Source organism: Watersipora subatra, chromosome 6 (genome assembly GCF_963576615.1).
Source record: "Watersipora subatra chromosome 6, tzWatSuba1.1, whole genome shotgun sequence".
NCBI lineage: Eukaryota > Metazoa > Bryozoa > Gymnolaemata > Cheilostomatida > Watersiporidae > Watersipora > Watersipora subatra.
In genome coordinates, this window is record NC_088713.1 from 14,483,824 (window position 1) to 14,499,911 (window position 16,088).

Consider the following 16,088-nt stretch of genomic DNA (forward strand, 5'->3'; position numbering starts at 1 on the left):
CTAAAGTAATGTGAAATGTATCAACCATTTCTTTGTAATAATTTGCTCAAATCACAAAGACTTAATCATGAGCAGTTTAGAAAAAGCCAATAAGAGAAAATCTATTTTCCTGTGGCAACTGATACAAACTTTAATTCCTGCTCAACACGTTAATACTGTAACGTTGATATGTTAACTTTTAGCTGAATTTGGACATATAACATTTTACCTTATTCTAAATGGTTCTCCAATCAGAGTAACATAAAACATTTTTTTAGTATCTGTCAAGGTAATTGTAAATTTAGGATATCTTTCAATATTGAAGACCTAAAATCATTTTTTCAAATTTTTAAAACTCCTTTCGAATGAGAATTTTGTATATTGTTGTTCTATCGTCATATCGATGTGCCTAAAGGCCAGCATAAACACGGTAGGCTCATTTTTTCATGCTAGAACGAATCGTGCCAATTCATAATATTCACTAAAGCAATCCATCTAACTGACTATGTATGCTAAATTTGATAGACTATGTGTTTTCAGATCACTCTATCTAGCCAACCAAATCCTGTATCAAGTTTACTTTGATCGACTAAATTCATCTGTAGAGGTACCTGTAGTCACGCGTGCAGTAAAATAACTTGGTTTGACATACTGAAGCTTTGTAGATTCCATAAACAAAACTTGTGAGTAATCATATATGACTATTGAGCTATCATTTTTGATCTGGTCAATGTACTGTATTTGAGTTGTTGTTCCTTTCTTGAGTCTGCATCAATGTATACCCAGCCTGCCTGAAGTGACAATCTATCACCTGCACCATCCTGTCCAGTAATGTGACTAGAGAAAAATCAAATGTACATTTGATTTATTAGTGATGACGTAAGTTTTTGTTACATAAATATAGGCGTTACCTAGGATAACAAATTATTCATGCTAATTTTCTATGATTATCTAGACTCGTTATAATAAAAAGCATATGTTTGAAAGTTCATTATGTAGACTTTTCCAATATTCTCTGATTTATTGTATTTAATAAATGTGTGCTAACCAAGCCTTGCACCATTTTGTTAAGGAAAGTGACTAGGAAATATTCAAAGTTATACTTGATTGGTTAGTGATGCTATCGTGTTTAGCACATAAATACAGAAGTTACCTAGGATACCAAATTGATCATGCTCAATTTTCATCTAGGCTTGTCATGGTTATGTAGACTTGTCATGGTTCCCTGAACTCCTCATATTTATCTAGACTCTTGATAGTAAAAAATGGCTGGTTGAAAGTTGAATAGACAACCAGTAATGTTTTCTTTATTGTACCTAATAACTGCTCTAAGCCATTCCATGGCTTAAGAGAAAGATTTATTTGAACCCAGTTGAGGCAGATCATGTTTGTAAAACTGTAATGACAGTTTTGTACCTGTCTCGTTACTATTTATTTTGTTTAATATATAGTTTTTGATATTAAAGCTTTCATTCTACATAGAGCTTGTGACATGTTCTACATAGAGCAAAGTTCTACAGACTCAAATACAGCTTCCACTGCAGCTTCCTTGACAACAGTGGTGTTTAGTACAAATCCTGTTCTGGTTGATCAGATGGCTGCATAACTTGACCTCTTTTTTCTGAAATCACACTTGTCTTCATTAAATATGATTTGATTGTTAATTTAATTGCCTAAACTAAACATTATGTTTTTGAAAATATCATCCATCATACAAACTATGGGCGATATGCTCTACAATATTTTTTGCATAGCTCGCGGAAAAAATTTCATGTGCAGAACTTACTTCAAAAGGAAGGCCATTACAGACATATATTTCACGAGGTGTGGTAAAACTTATGATCTAAGGAGACTGTTTACTAAATTAAACCTGACAATGTGGTTGTTCTTCACCATATGAATTTTACTGGTTTTCGTGTTGGCATTGTAAAGTGAAATGGTTGTATAGAGAGGTATAAGGTATTGTAGGGTGAAATGGCCGTATAGAGATGTATAGAAATCCATAATACATGTAAGTATTTAATGCAAGCCCCTCCTTTAAAAACATCAAAGTTTTATAAACACACTGTGCACATTAGGTTTATTTACAAAATATTAAGTTAAAGTTAGTAACTAGCCTAATGATTAGTAACTAGCCTATAGTTCCTGCATTAATTTTAGTATATTTAATGATCATTTTCAGATACAGATTGTATTAGTACAATATACTATGTGCAGTATGTACCATAAAAATCTTTGAGCTTTGACTTTAGTCGACGACTTTCTTACCTTTAAGACATGCATGTAACATAGATGTTGAGTTTAGCCTAAATAAATTCAGCTTACGAAACATATACCTAAAGATAAGTTTTAAGGTGTACTTTATTAAACCGAGTCTAACTTTTGTCGACCCCTAAAATTTTATTATCATTATCTTTGGTGTCGTTTTTGCCATAGCTTACAACAAAGGAGGCTGAACTAACCTGTCGAATTCCTTGCAGGCGTTTCATGAAGTAAAATTTTGTCTAATATCCTATCGGTATCTTCGTTATTTTGAGGTATTCAGAACACCGACTGCCAAATTTGAATTTTGATAGTACATTTTGTTGATATCGTATGACAAAAAAATGTTTTATGGTGGAGATCGAAAAACAACTGAAGGCAAAATAATCTTACAACAGAGATATCATATGTAGCTTGAGGGCGCACTGTAATTACCATTGACATTCAGCAGCATGTAGTTGGTGGACTGAGCAAGGTCGATGAGTGTATCTTTCCTTGCCAAAAGTGAATGTTATTTGCTGCTGAATTTTTCCAGCATAGAGAAATTGGTGTACAAACATGGTTTTGCTTCTTATGCATTTTAATTTTTTGATGTTTTACCAATCATAAATTTTACTCGATTTAAATTTTATTATGGTAATATTATCTACAGTGCCCTGTATTATTGTTATATTACATAATGTTAGCATGCTGACACTTTTCTCACAGCATCACAGCCCATACTATAAATAATGGAAACATAGATATATTTCATCAAACATTAGTGAGGGCCATTTCAGTTAGCTAGGCTTTATTTGGGTTTATAATAGGCATGCTGTTCCCCATTCACCACAAATAGAGCCTAACAAAATTTTAACCAGCTTGCCACTTTCTGAATATTTTGTTGTTGTCGCGGTAGTTGCCATAGGTTTGGTAACGCTGTGCATGAGAAATTAGATCATCATAATTTTCAAAACCATTTGATTTTGAGTCACAAAGTTTTTAATAAGACCCATTTTTTTAGCTCAGTCTATAATGAAAGTTGCAATCTTTCTTGAATACTTTAACGTGTTTTGATGAACAATGAAAATATCATTTAGAAGCGCTCTATGATGAAATAGCATCCATTTTAATGGGATACTGTAACGTGTTTTGTAATTTCAAAGATTTACAGACTTTTCTTTCAAACTTTGAAACCGATATCATTAAAATGATAAATAATGGCATTCAACAAATGCGTTTGTACTCAGAATAGCTTCTTGATTAAATTGGTCTGATAATATGATGTGTATAAATTGGTTTAGCGAAAGTTCGGGTGCCAAAGGCAGTAATGCTGTGTCACTAAAAGGAGAATGCCAATAAAGGCAAATTTACTATGTTTGCATAATTCTGCAGGCTCGTTAAAACACAGGATACACGAATATTCGAATAGTGCCTTTAATTATAAGAAAATACTCAGAAAATACAGCACTATAACGTTCAAATATGAATCTTCCAGTACATATCAGGTTGCGTGAAGTGCTACAAATTAAAAATTTTAAAAGTTTGTGAAATAGTCCAATCATTGTACCATCTAGATTATATTTTTCCTGAGTTATAAATGTATATAACAATGTGTAGTGTGATTTTATAGATGGATACTAGATTGTGTGACTCACTTTCAGCTTAAAGTTTTTGTTGAGTGATTGTTCAGATTGGTGTGTTTGGGTCGATTGCCTGCATAATCATTGTTAAAAACAATAACAGCAACCTGGCAAAACTGTAGCCAGAAAAAAGTGTTAATACCTATACTTAACTATGAATCTCCACAACACCAAAACTTTTTTGTATGTTCAATCTTGACTTTTGGAAAGAAATTAGTTTTTGCAAGTAGTTGTTGTAATTCACATGTATAATATAACTCTACATTGAGGCTGTTTTTATTGTACAAAGCCAAACTTGTTCAAATGCAACAGACTAGGCTAAAGAAGTACAACATATTGCTGTGTGATGCCATTTTATGCGAATTTGCATTGGTGTACTTGATGCCAAACGATAACGCTAGACTTGCTCAATCAGCGTTTATCTCACACAATATGCGGTTTGATTAGTGTTTTATCCCATAATGCAATTTTTTGGCTAAAGTTTTTTCCAATGTTTACCAATTTCTAAGAACAAAATTTTACTATTTCATTACAATTAAAACATGAAATGAACAATGAACAGGTCATAGGTTTTACAATCAGCCCAGTATGACACCGAACAAATAATTATAAATATAATCAGTTGAACAATGTTGCAGCTACACTGCATCAACCTAAAAATGTTGTAAACTTGCACCAAGAAGTGTTTTTTCTTGTAGAAAGAAATTTGTTTAAGTGACTGCAGTTAAACATAACCAAAAGTTGTTTACATCGTTGTCTAGAAGGCACTATAGTTACTTATACTGGTTATACACAGGCCCGTATTTCCTGGAGCGGTGGGGTGGCTGACCTGCCCCAACTTTTTAGTAATTTTTAATTGCTGCGTACTAAGAATCCCAGTGTAAACTGATTTACTTGAAATTTCCAACTGCTAATTATGAGCGCAAGATGTGTTCTAGCTCAACTAACGATGAGGCTCACTAATTTGGTATTGGTTTTGCCTGCCACTAATGCAGTGAGTGAGAGACCCTTATTTGCATTGAATCAAATGAAAAACACGAATGTTGAGTACTATATTTTTGGCTCACTACTCATTCTAGCTCTTCAGCATAAGTTTATATTGACTGCACCAAAATATCACACGTACTCATCAAATGAGTAACCAAACCTTTCGACAGCAAAACTGCTTAAATTATAAATTGAAAGTCCAGAAATTCAAGCAGTTATTTGGAGAAAAGTAGACAGCTAGTATGCCAATCAGAATGAATAGAGCTTGTGGAAAAATACCATTATTTTTTCAATAATCTCGCGGGAAGCTCGATTCTTTGACTGCAATAATTTCTGTGTGTCATACCTGCATCAAACTGGTCCAACATGATTGTCATGAGTAAAAAGCTACCTGTGCCTGCACAACACCGACTTGCAATCTCTAAATTGTTTATTGCGTTATTATAAAATAACACACTTGTGATAGTGAACAAATCATTGGTTTGTCATGGAACAATAATGTTCCTGCAACACAACAAAATATTTAAATACTTACACGACAGATTACTAACCCTTAATGAACAAACACTAATGTGGCATTTTAGCATTTCCTTCCCACAACAGGATCTATTCGAACTAGATGTTTTGCCACGAAGTTTTATTTTATATTTAAAATGTTTATATACCTTGAAAACCTTTTGCTATGAGTGGTATACCTTGTGTAGTCCATTAAAAAAAATTTGTTGCAAATTATTTTTGATCCAGATTTTACTTATAACAATAGTTTGTCTCAGAGATGTTTACCTAAAATAGGTAACTCAAACTGTTTACAAAGCATTTATAAAGCATGATTTAATGTTAGGTATGTTTGTAGCTATGGCGAGCAAAGTACCTGACTCAGACTCATCTGATGATTTGAAGAACATTAAAGAGAATTGGTCAGGTATGGTCTATTTTATAGCAGCACTTGTTTTGCCTTTAACCCTTGGAACCCTAGCGGCCGGTACTCTGGCATTATGTAAGAAGCGCCGTGAAGCTTAACAGCTGAAATATCTACATTCAAATGGCCTTGCTTAAAACCTCCGTTTCTAGGTAACAGAGGAAACCAAACCAATTATTTCATGCACAGGGCATTACACCAGAAATTTCACTTCCGTTTTCAATTGTTTGCAATTATCTATATCTACTTCCTTTGGTACACTAAAAATTATTTATCATGTCATGAAAGATCGATACGACTCATTTGTAGACAGGTCATGAATGATTGCGTTGCAAATGATGAATTATATGATAATAAGTATAAATTTCTAGTTTGTTTTCAGTCATGAACTGATGATAAATGTGCTCTTGTCAGTTATGATGGTACTGTAAAGTTTTTTTAATTTTTTTAGAATCATGCAAAATCTTATCAGTTAAACTGAATAACAGTTACGGTGAAACCCATTTTTTTCTTTTTACTGACATTTGCTGTGTTGTCAGACTTTGTTTACAAGTGTTTTACCAAACGTTGTTGTAATACGAACACACTTAATTATATTTAATGAAAGTTTATAAACTTCTGATCGTTGGAATGATTGCCCAGGGTTAGTGATACATGTTGACAAAGATGGTTGTGTTCAAGGTTTATTAATGGTCAGTAAATGCTATGACTCATATTGGGAATCCCTAATATCTGCTGCACCAGCCATATCAGCTATATCAGCCAGCATCTGCCATTGTTAGAATACATATCCAAGCCGCCACTTTAGAAAACATAGATGTTTGTTTGTTTCCTTTTACATTAAATCACAACACAAGAAAATGAGAGAAATAAAATAAGGTGCAATGAGCGCCCATATGCCTAGTATCATGGCTATTTGAGGCGCTGAGCCCGAGTTATCAAAAAAGATAAAAATATATAAATGCTCTCATAATACAATGATATTTTGTAGAACATTAAGAAGAGAGTTTGATAACCCACAAAAAATGTCATCAAACAGAACAAAACAGTACTTAGCCATTATTCGGGATAAAACTATTAAAGTTTGTAAAAATTTAAAAAAATTGTAAAAACATTTATAGTGGCATCCTTTCCGGGTTGCACTTGTTCATCTTCAATTCATGACTAAAAATATACTAAGCGTTGTCACAGTTATTTTCTCTGTTGTTCTATGTGTCTTGACCAATTCTGTGCACTATCTATATGTACTGTAACACCTAAAAAATTTATGTTATCTGTTTTTGTTTTTTTCTGTTCGTGGAAATTTTTGCTAATCGATATTTATTTTTATGGACTGTAAATAACTATCAAATTAATCTTGTCAACATTCAATGTTAGCTTGTTTTGATCACACCGATTTTATCATGTCTAATTCAAGTGTTATTGTTTGACTGCTTCCACCACCATAATTGCTGGTGGAGGCAGTCAAACATGAATACCTGATATGTACATGTACATATACAATGATACAGCTGGACGCAATGATTCACATGCAATTTTATGTTATAAAATCAATAAATAGATTTGTGTAAATTCACAGTTGTACAGCAAAGTTTAAGCAGTGCTATCTTAAATATAGAAAATAAATCTTAAAAAGCACCATTTCACTATATTAAGTTTAGATTCATAATTGTATTAATCGCAAAACAATCAACTTGTGACGACTACTTGAAAGCAAAATAAAATTGCAACTTGCAGACCAATGTTATTTTACCATTAATTACACAGTTAATGATTCTAACAAAAATGTTTGCTAAAAAATTGTCTTCTTGATCATTACAAACATGATATGGTAATTATAATTTGTATTTCTCATACAGACATTTTTTATGCACGTTTGATTTTTTTCCAAATCCATTCTTGATTCATCTATTTTGGTTTGCTGTTATACAACTGATTGTTAAAAAACTACAAACTATGTTTTCTAAAACAATTAGCAAATATTGTACAAAGTCATTTTTACTAAGAGAAGCGGTATAATTGATGTGCCTACCTCCATTATGTTTATAGAATTTAACCAGAAAGCTAAGAAATAGTGTAGCCAGTAGAATAGTCTGACATAAGCAGGAATTAAAATATAATTTAACCTTTATATGATTTGAGTAACCTTGTGATAGGAAAATGTTAATGCTTACATTAATAGACAGCTGGATGTTGACTGGAATTGTTAAGCATTTTTTCTGAAACTTGTGCCCATGTGCAATTGCACACATAACTTAACTAAGTTACCTAATATTCTGCACAAGCATGCTACCCTATCATAATGTGTCCTACGAATAAATGGCATTTTACAAAGACAAAAGTGGTAATTTTATTAAAATCCACCAACGTTGCTACCGTCACGTCTTTTTTAACAAGACATTTCTTGTTGGAAAGAGAACCTGTCAAGCCGAAAAAACTTCAGGAAAGAGACGGCTTTGTATTCATCCTTAAATGCTTGTTTGCTTAAATGGAAGAAATTGCTAACTTGGTGATTTGTCTTATGATAGTGCTGTACCATACCACTACATATGCTTTGAATGACTGATGGCTTTAATTTAGAAAGGGTTTCTACTTTACCATCTTGCAGTCAGACGTCTCAAAAATTCATCTATCAAACAAGATTTCATCACAGGTGATTTTCATCCCAGCATAAAGTGGTTATTGAAAACATCAATAAAGTTGTGGCCGCTCATATAGTTTCCACTCATATAATAAGACAAAATGCTCAACTGTAATAAACTAAAACCAAACATATCATGGTTTGTGCAGGACACATTCACGTCTCTTTTTCCCATGTATGGCAGTTTCCACACTGACACCACTTCCCTGCTGGTGGTCTGACATAAACATATTTTAATCAATAAAACAAGTGTAATAAGAGTGTGTCATTCACATATATGTCACTCTAACGGCGTATCTACATGTACACAAAGCTTTCTTTTTAGGAATTTGATTGTGAGTGTAAATGTACAAAATGAGCGAATGTTTAATTAAAGCATGAGTATAGCAAACCATCAATTTGAAGCTTGGTTTCTGGTAATAGAAAATAAGCATTGATCTATCATTTTTTTCATATTTTACAAATGAGAAGTGAACCAAAATTCTCATCATGAATCTAATCTACTAGCTAAAACGACCAAAGAAACTTTGAAGTGAATATTATAGCTAAGTGAAAGGATAAAATAGTTATGATACAATGATTAGTAATAGCAAAAACTTTTAATTTCATTAGTTAATAAATGTATTCATGAGTACTATAATTATTACCTTTAGTTTAGTAAATATATAATAGACCAATATTTAAAGATAAATTTACCTCCACTCTCCTATCTTCCTCCGAAGCATGGTGCTGCTGACACTTGTCAGCTCTAACCATAAGCTATTTGCCTAAAACTTTAATCACTTGTTGCTCAGCAAACTCTGAGTCATCTTTGCTGAAACTGGAAGCATTATTACATTTCTGTTTTTCGTCAATAAAAGGTGTCGATGCAGTAATTTAGTAAATTAAGGATGCCGAATAATTCAATAAAATTATTAATTATCGTATTTTGATGTGCAAACTAGTAATTGAGTAAAACTGCTAACGACAAGAATTTTCAAGATCACCGACAATGTGTTTTAGAAGCGATAGTTTTTAATATGACTTATATAAACAAATTCATGTTAGTGATTGGCTAAAGAAAAGATGCGATATTTATCACTTCTAGACACTTTTTATATGTATCACTATACCTGTATATGACACAAATGAAGCACCCGCTCGAAACTGAGCGTTTCAAAATATGATCTCATTGAAATGCTTATATCTCTGTACAGGGTTATTCTACAATGACAAAAATGACATCAAAATAAAGGTGATGTTTTAGCTTTTTATATTTCTCAACTTAATTTGATAAATTTTTAGATGCACTCGCATCTTTAATGTCATATTAACTTTTCACTTTGTTGTGACTATGTGTTTATTGTACCTATCAAGAAAAAATGATCATACCGACTTAGAGCAGTTCTGTAGCCAGCTTGAAAAAGTTACATGCGTATCAACACCTTCTAACAATTATAAAAAACTAAAATGAGAGTGTGTACAAATACCAGTGTATGTAAATCTGTGTACATGTGTATACATGTATAATAACATACACATGTATATCGAATTGGATGTACCTGTGTGTACATAGATATATATATATATATATATATATATATATATATATATATATATGTATGTATAAATACCTATATATGTATAGTTTTACGGGTGTGAATACGTTTCCGCTCTCCGCAACAGCGCAGCGTCATGAGGCGGTAGCTTTCTTCACTCGGTCTGTTATCTTCATGCCCATATTATCCATTGCTTCGTTTGCATATTCTTTTTACTCACAAGTGTTCGAAAACTCCGGTTCAAACACTTTCAAAGAAACAGAAAAAATAAAAGCACCCTGTAGCCATGCTCACTAAATAATCAACTATGTGGCTTTTTCTGAGTTTTTATTGGGGATTAAGTTGCTGAATTTGCTGAATATTTTAGTTTTTGAATTTATAAGATTTTAATGTACATGAAGTTTACAGCTATAAGCAGCCATGTTTTGTTACACCCTATGACTATAACTATCATCACTTTGAGAAGTTAGGAAAATATTAATGGTAAACGGCATCACTGTATACAAGGATTAGTATGTTTGACATAAATTATTACTATTGTATAGTTGAAGGGACTGAGCAGAATTTTGAGGAATACCTTTGCATATCAAGTGAAGCTGAGTTCAGAGAGGACAAAGAAAGGTAAAAAATCACAGTGAAATATTTATTTGAACGTAATGGCCCTCTTTTTTCAACCTTTTTTCTTTAGTGGCGTTTTTTAGAGGTGACACTCAAATCAAGGGTGGCATTGTACTTTTCAGGTAGCTCATCAGAGTTTTGGTTAGCTAAATTTATCTTTTTACGGGCAAAACAAATGTCACTTATATTTTGCACTTACCTTCAAAGGTAGCGACAGTAACCCATATGAGTGCAATAAATCGGCTAAAAAGAATTTTGAAATTGTAGTAAGTTTTTTAAGCTGAGAAATATATATATCAGTTAATATTTTCCTTCTTTGCAGTTAACCTATGATGATGTTATAGCCTGTATTGCAATGCATGGAAGTTTTTAGTTTCTATTATTTTTCTAAATATCAAAGCACGTTATTATTTTATAACTACGTATATAAATATATGAACTAGCTGTGATACCCGACATTGCCCGAGTAATGAAAACGTCTGGACATAAAAGAAATTTGTATTTAATATGTAACAACATTTCCCAATCTAACCTTGAAGCTAGATATCATAAGAGTACACACAGTACTCCAGGACGTTGTGCCAGCATTTTTGTCCACCTAGAGTTATTCTAATAATGGCCGTAGCCAGGAATGCAAAAAGATATACGAACCTGATTTGACAAACATATATATATATATATATATATATATATATATATATATATATATATAATAGTTTCCTCACTCCGGATACCCCATACGGGTGGTAAATTCTGCTCTAACTCGGGTCTCCTACCAGAGATCTGGGAGTTTGAGCACTCGCCTCAAGATCCTAGCTGTTCCCAATAGCGCACTTTTCTGCAACTCACCTGAGTGGATTGTTGTTGGTATTTGGGCAAGCCACATTTTATGCGCTGGTGTTATTGCGCCCAGTGCCCCAATGACCATTGGGATTACAGTTGTTTTTACATTCCAGCATTTTTCAATCTCTTCTCCAAGAGGGAGATATTTTTCTACCTTTTCTTTTTCTTTGCTGGCTATATTGTAGTCATTGCGTACTGCTATATCTTTTATAGTAGCCCTCTTGTTTTCCTTGTCTACCACCACTATATCTGGTTGGTTTGCTAGAACATGCTTGTCAGTTCGAATGTAAAAGTCTCAGAGGATCTTAGCGCCGTCATTTTCATTGACCTTACCAGGAGCTTCCAACCAGTTTTGTGGTTTATTAAGGACATACTCATCACATAGACTTCTATACACAACACCTGCGACATGATTATGCTGCTCAGTGTATGCGTTTCCTGCTAGCTGCTTGCATCCACTGATGATGTGTTGGATGGTCTCAGGTGCATCTTTGCACAGTCTGCATCTAGGATCGTCTCTAGTGTGATCGACTTTCGTTTGGAGTTGCCTTGTTGGGAGCACTTGCTCCTGGGCTGCCATGATTAGCGACTCTGTATTGGCCATTAGGTTTCCTTTGTTCAGCCACATATATGTCTGGTGAAGATCGCCAACCTTAAACATTTGTTGGTGGTAACCACCATGAAGAGGTTTTGTGTGCCAGTCAATTTCTTCATTCTCAGGGCGTAGGTCCGTTGTAAGAGCAGCTGATTGAAATTCAGCTAGCAACTTATCTGAAATAGCCAAGGAGGCTGCATATGCTTTGATGCTTTGCTCCTCTTCTTTCACTGTCAGCTGTACACTTTTGAGTCCCCTACCGCCATCTTTCCTATCAAGATACAATCTAGTAGTATCAGATTTCGGGTGAAGTGCTCAATGCATGGTCAGCAGTTTACGAGTTGCTATATCTGTTTCTATGATGGCTTCCTCAGTCCATTTTATTATGCTTGCTGGATATCTTATTACTGGCAGTGCATAGGTATTTATTGCCATGACTTGGTTCTTGGCTTTGAGCTGGCTCCGTAAGACCTACCGAAGGCATTTCTTGTATTCGGTAACGGCTTTGTGACGTACCTCGGTTTCGTGGTTGATGTTGCTTTGCATAATCCCCAAAGTACTTGTACCCTTCTTCTATATCTTTGATGGTACCATTTGGCATTCTTAGGCCATACGTGAGCATAGAATAGCCTTTCTTAAGAATTAGCCTTCCACATTTCTCAATACCGAAGGTCATTCCGATGTCCTTGCTGCGTACCTGAGTGAGGTGTATAAGCGAATCAATGTCCCTTTCTTTGTTAGCGTAAAGTTTGATGTCATCCATGTGGAAGAGGTGGTTTTTTCTTGGTGCCACTCTTAAACTGGTACCCATATTGAGTCTCCTCGAGCATATTGCTTTGAGGGTTTAGGCATATGCAGAAGAGCAGTGGTGATAAGGAGTCACATTGATAGATGCCTCGCTTAATTTTGACACTCGCCAGCTTTTTGCCATTAGCCTCCATAAATATAGATTAGCCTAGTGTATATATATATATATATATTTATATGTATATATATATATATATGTGACAGCGCGTATCATTTTCAATACAAACGCGGCATTTCATATAGCGCACAATAGGCTCTCAAAGTGAAACTGGTCCATGCAGCTTAGACTTTTGGAATTTGAGGTCATGACTTTTCTAGGGCGAATCATATGTCAGGAATCAGTTTCTGAGGCGTATGATTAGCTAAGATGCTTTATTAGACTGTTTTGCAGACTTTGAAGTGGTTGCTAAGGATAACAAAAATAGCGATATTTCATTTCCGGTTATTCAGTCTATGTATCGCGTTTTATAATGTCTTACTGATTTATCGTTGGTGGTGACTTTTGGAAAGAATTTGAGGAGGTCGATGTGAATTATTTAGATTTACAGGGTAGAGAAGGAAGTATTAGTGATTTTCGAAACAGTAAGATCGATTTAGATCTTGAGAATGATGGATTAGATGGAAATTTTCCGCCAAGTTTTACTGATAACGGTCGTAGTTTAGAGATCCTGTCGTCACGACAATATCTAACAGAAGGTTCGAAGCTTGGTACCAACACTCCTTTGACTGGACCTCATGTTGCTCACTATGGCTTTGATTATGCACAGCAGGTAGGTCAAAAACATTTTTTTAAACATTTCTTGTTGCTTGTTGCAAAACGCAAATCTTATTTCATGTTTTCGTCAATAACGCACACGCAGCCCAAAATATAACATTAATTAGTCGACTATTACAAGGTATAAAGCAATGAACGTAGTGTTTTAAGTTGAAACATTGCTGAGTTTTAACAATTAGCAATTGCAAATGCTAATTAAGAATTATAAAAACGATCAAATTTATAAGCAAAAATATACATTTAAAAAATAAAATATAAATAGTAAATGTACTTGCATGTCTATAGAAAAACAACAAATTTTCGTTCTGTTTAATTCTTAGGTCCACTACCCTGCCAACCCACAGCAACCTGGGCCACTCTATTTCAAAACCACTCGGATGTGTGCGCTATTTGGAGTGGTCTGTGACACCTTCCCTGCACAAGTGAATTATCTGATTGATGAGACTGCTTGTTCGACAAAAGGAGCCAACAGCGTCATATCTTATATTCATCAGTATCTAGAAACCTATTGCCTTGATGAAGAGAAAGCTTTGTTCCACGCTGACAACTGTTGGTATGCAAGCAACAACCAATGTTTTGAAGTTTCATGTTTGTATTGAAAATGTATTGATACAATTATGTATATCAAACCCTTTTTAATGGCCAGAATAAAAACAACGCAGTAATACAGTACTTGGCTTGGCGCGTTGCAAGCGGGCTGTACAAGGAGATTGAACTGAATTTTCTCGTCGCAGGTTACACGAAGTTCAGCTGCGATTACTGCTTTGGCTTGCTAAAAAGGAAATACAGAACTAACAGAGTTCCTCTCTTTCTGATATAGGTGAGGTATGTTTCTCATTTTGTCAATTAGTGAAATGAGAATTTTCAAATCTTGCTTGCGCTATTTTTACAGAAACTATCTAAAGGTTCTTGGTTACTTAATCTGAGTTTTATTTAATTAGGTAGTAAATGGCTTGGCTTGGCTCGCCTAAACAGTGCCCAGCTTGTCATGGATGATCATGGCAATGTGCTTGTTCCAATAAAGGACTGAAGTGGATTTTTTCATGCAAAAAGCAAAAAGATCAGCCAAATTAAGAGCTACCACCAGTTTATCTTATTGGTGGAAAGATTAGGCCTACTTTGTTTTGTGTTCTTTGCCATCCTGAATTTTGGCTTTGAAAGTACAACATAGAGAAATTCAATAATGTTGTACAATAAATGTAATACTAATAGACAGTGTGTGCAGTAATCGTTGTTTTGCTGCAGGCAGTGTCCAAGTAAAAAAGCATGCCAATAGCGTGGAGAGTGAAGATATACAGCTTATGTCTGCAGAGTCAGCCAGGTCAGGGTGGCCTGAAATCATTCCGCCTCCTTGTCTGACTGTTGAACGTCAGCAATATCTTTTCAAAGAAATCAGAGAGTTATGTGATGAGAGTAAAAGAGATATTGTGTGCCCAGCGCCTATTCAACAGCCATCACAGCTCAATACGTCAGCTCAATACATCACAGCTCAACCGCCGCAGAAAGTAAAAAGACTACTAAAAAGTCTACTAAGGCTAGCTCTATCGCCCCGATACGGAAACGTAAACGTCAATCATAGACAGTAGCAGCAGTGCTACTAGTTTATTTTTTTATTGATATTATATTATTATATTATATTCATGTTATTTTGATAATATTTTAATCAATCTTAACTTGCTTTAACTTGAATCTAATTTAGCTACTAAACAAGTAACATTGATCTCAAATTGTCTCCTCGGGCTCAGAAGCCTGGATCGTCTACCCTAAAGACGCTAACTCATTCATCTCAGTAAAAGTTTTGTGAGTGCATTGGATTATTATTCTAACACTAATACATTTGCATCAATTTTATGATCAAAATAATCAATTCAATGTGCAACACAATTTGGTAGTAACTCCTTTACTGTGCATCAATGTGCTCCTTTTCAATGACACAACATGTGACCTTGACCTCACTGTTTTATGTATTCGAGCTGAAGTGACATCATCGGGACCCATTTCATATCGTTCGCCATGTTCTCTTCCCTATAGATCTCAACGTTCATGAAAATATAATGTCTGTAGCGTGCGGTTGCTATGACATTCCAAAACGTCAACAAATACTACGGTTTAAAATTCAATCCATCAACTTTAAAGACGAATTTCTCAATTTGTGGTGTCGACCATATTGACCAACACCTTCTAAGATAAAAACCTGTATCTCAGGTTAAGTTGCTTCGATTTCAATTCCGAAAACAGTTTTGAAAAGCTGAGAAACTGCTCTATTACATTGGGCTAAAAAACAATTTTGTGATCTGACCTCATTTGTATTGAAAATGACACGACCTGTCACATATATACATTTTTCTGTATTCATCATTTTCAAGTCTGTTTGCTGTTGTATACAACAGCAAATACAATACAGTTTGCTGTTGTATCCACAAGAGTGGATACAACAGCAAACTACCATATGAAACCAACAGGAAAAAACCTAAAAAACGTAACAGACAGAGAAAGATCACA

The 16,088-nt window shown here is 34.3% G+C and overlaps 2 protein-coding genes across 2 annotated transcripts in view; both read left to right on the forward strand.

Moving 5' to 3' along the window:
• Window positions 1-5,705: 5,705 nt before the first annotated feature.
• On the forward strand, window positions 5,706-15,406 carry LOC137398057 (uncharacterized). The gene is made up of 5 exons (XM_068084159.1): window positions 5,706-5,772; window positions 13,322-13,581; window positions 13,907-14,139; window positions 14,321-14,406; window positions 14,832-15,406. Exons 1-4 carry the CDS (start codon window positions 5,706-5,708, stop codon window positions 14,379-14,381), a joined length of 621 nt encoding a protein of 206 aa, XP_067940260.1. The 3' UTR covers window positions 14,382-14,406; window positions 14,832-15,406.
• The window catches only part of LOC137398058 (leucine-rich repeat protein lrrA-like), a 51,458-nt gene continuing 49,944 nt past the window's right edge, over window positions 14,575-16,088 (forward strand). The window contains exons 1-2 of the mRNA XM_068084160.1: window positions 14,575-14,587; window positions 14,832-15,054. Of these exons, the coding sequence (XP_067940261.1) occupies window positions 14,575-14,587; window positions 14,832-15,054 (236 nt within the window). The remainder of the gene's footprint in view (window positions 14,588-14,831; window positions 15,055-16,088) is intronic.

Bases quoted from the DNA above. Each gene is read 5' to 3' on its own strand.
- LOC137398057 (XM_068084159.1), top strand. From the start codon at position 5,706: ATGGCGAGCAAAGTACCTGACTCAGACTCATCTGATGATTTGAAGAAC. The intron at 13,582-13,906 runs GTAGGTCAAAAA...TTTAATTCTTAG, and splicing joins GCTTTGATTATGCACAGCAG to GTCCACTACCCTGCCAACCC. The intron at 14,140-14,320 runs GTATGCAAGCAA...TTCTCGTCGCAG, and splicing joins TTCCACGCTGACAACTGTTG to GTTACACGAAGTTCAGCTGC.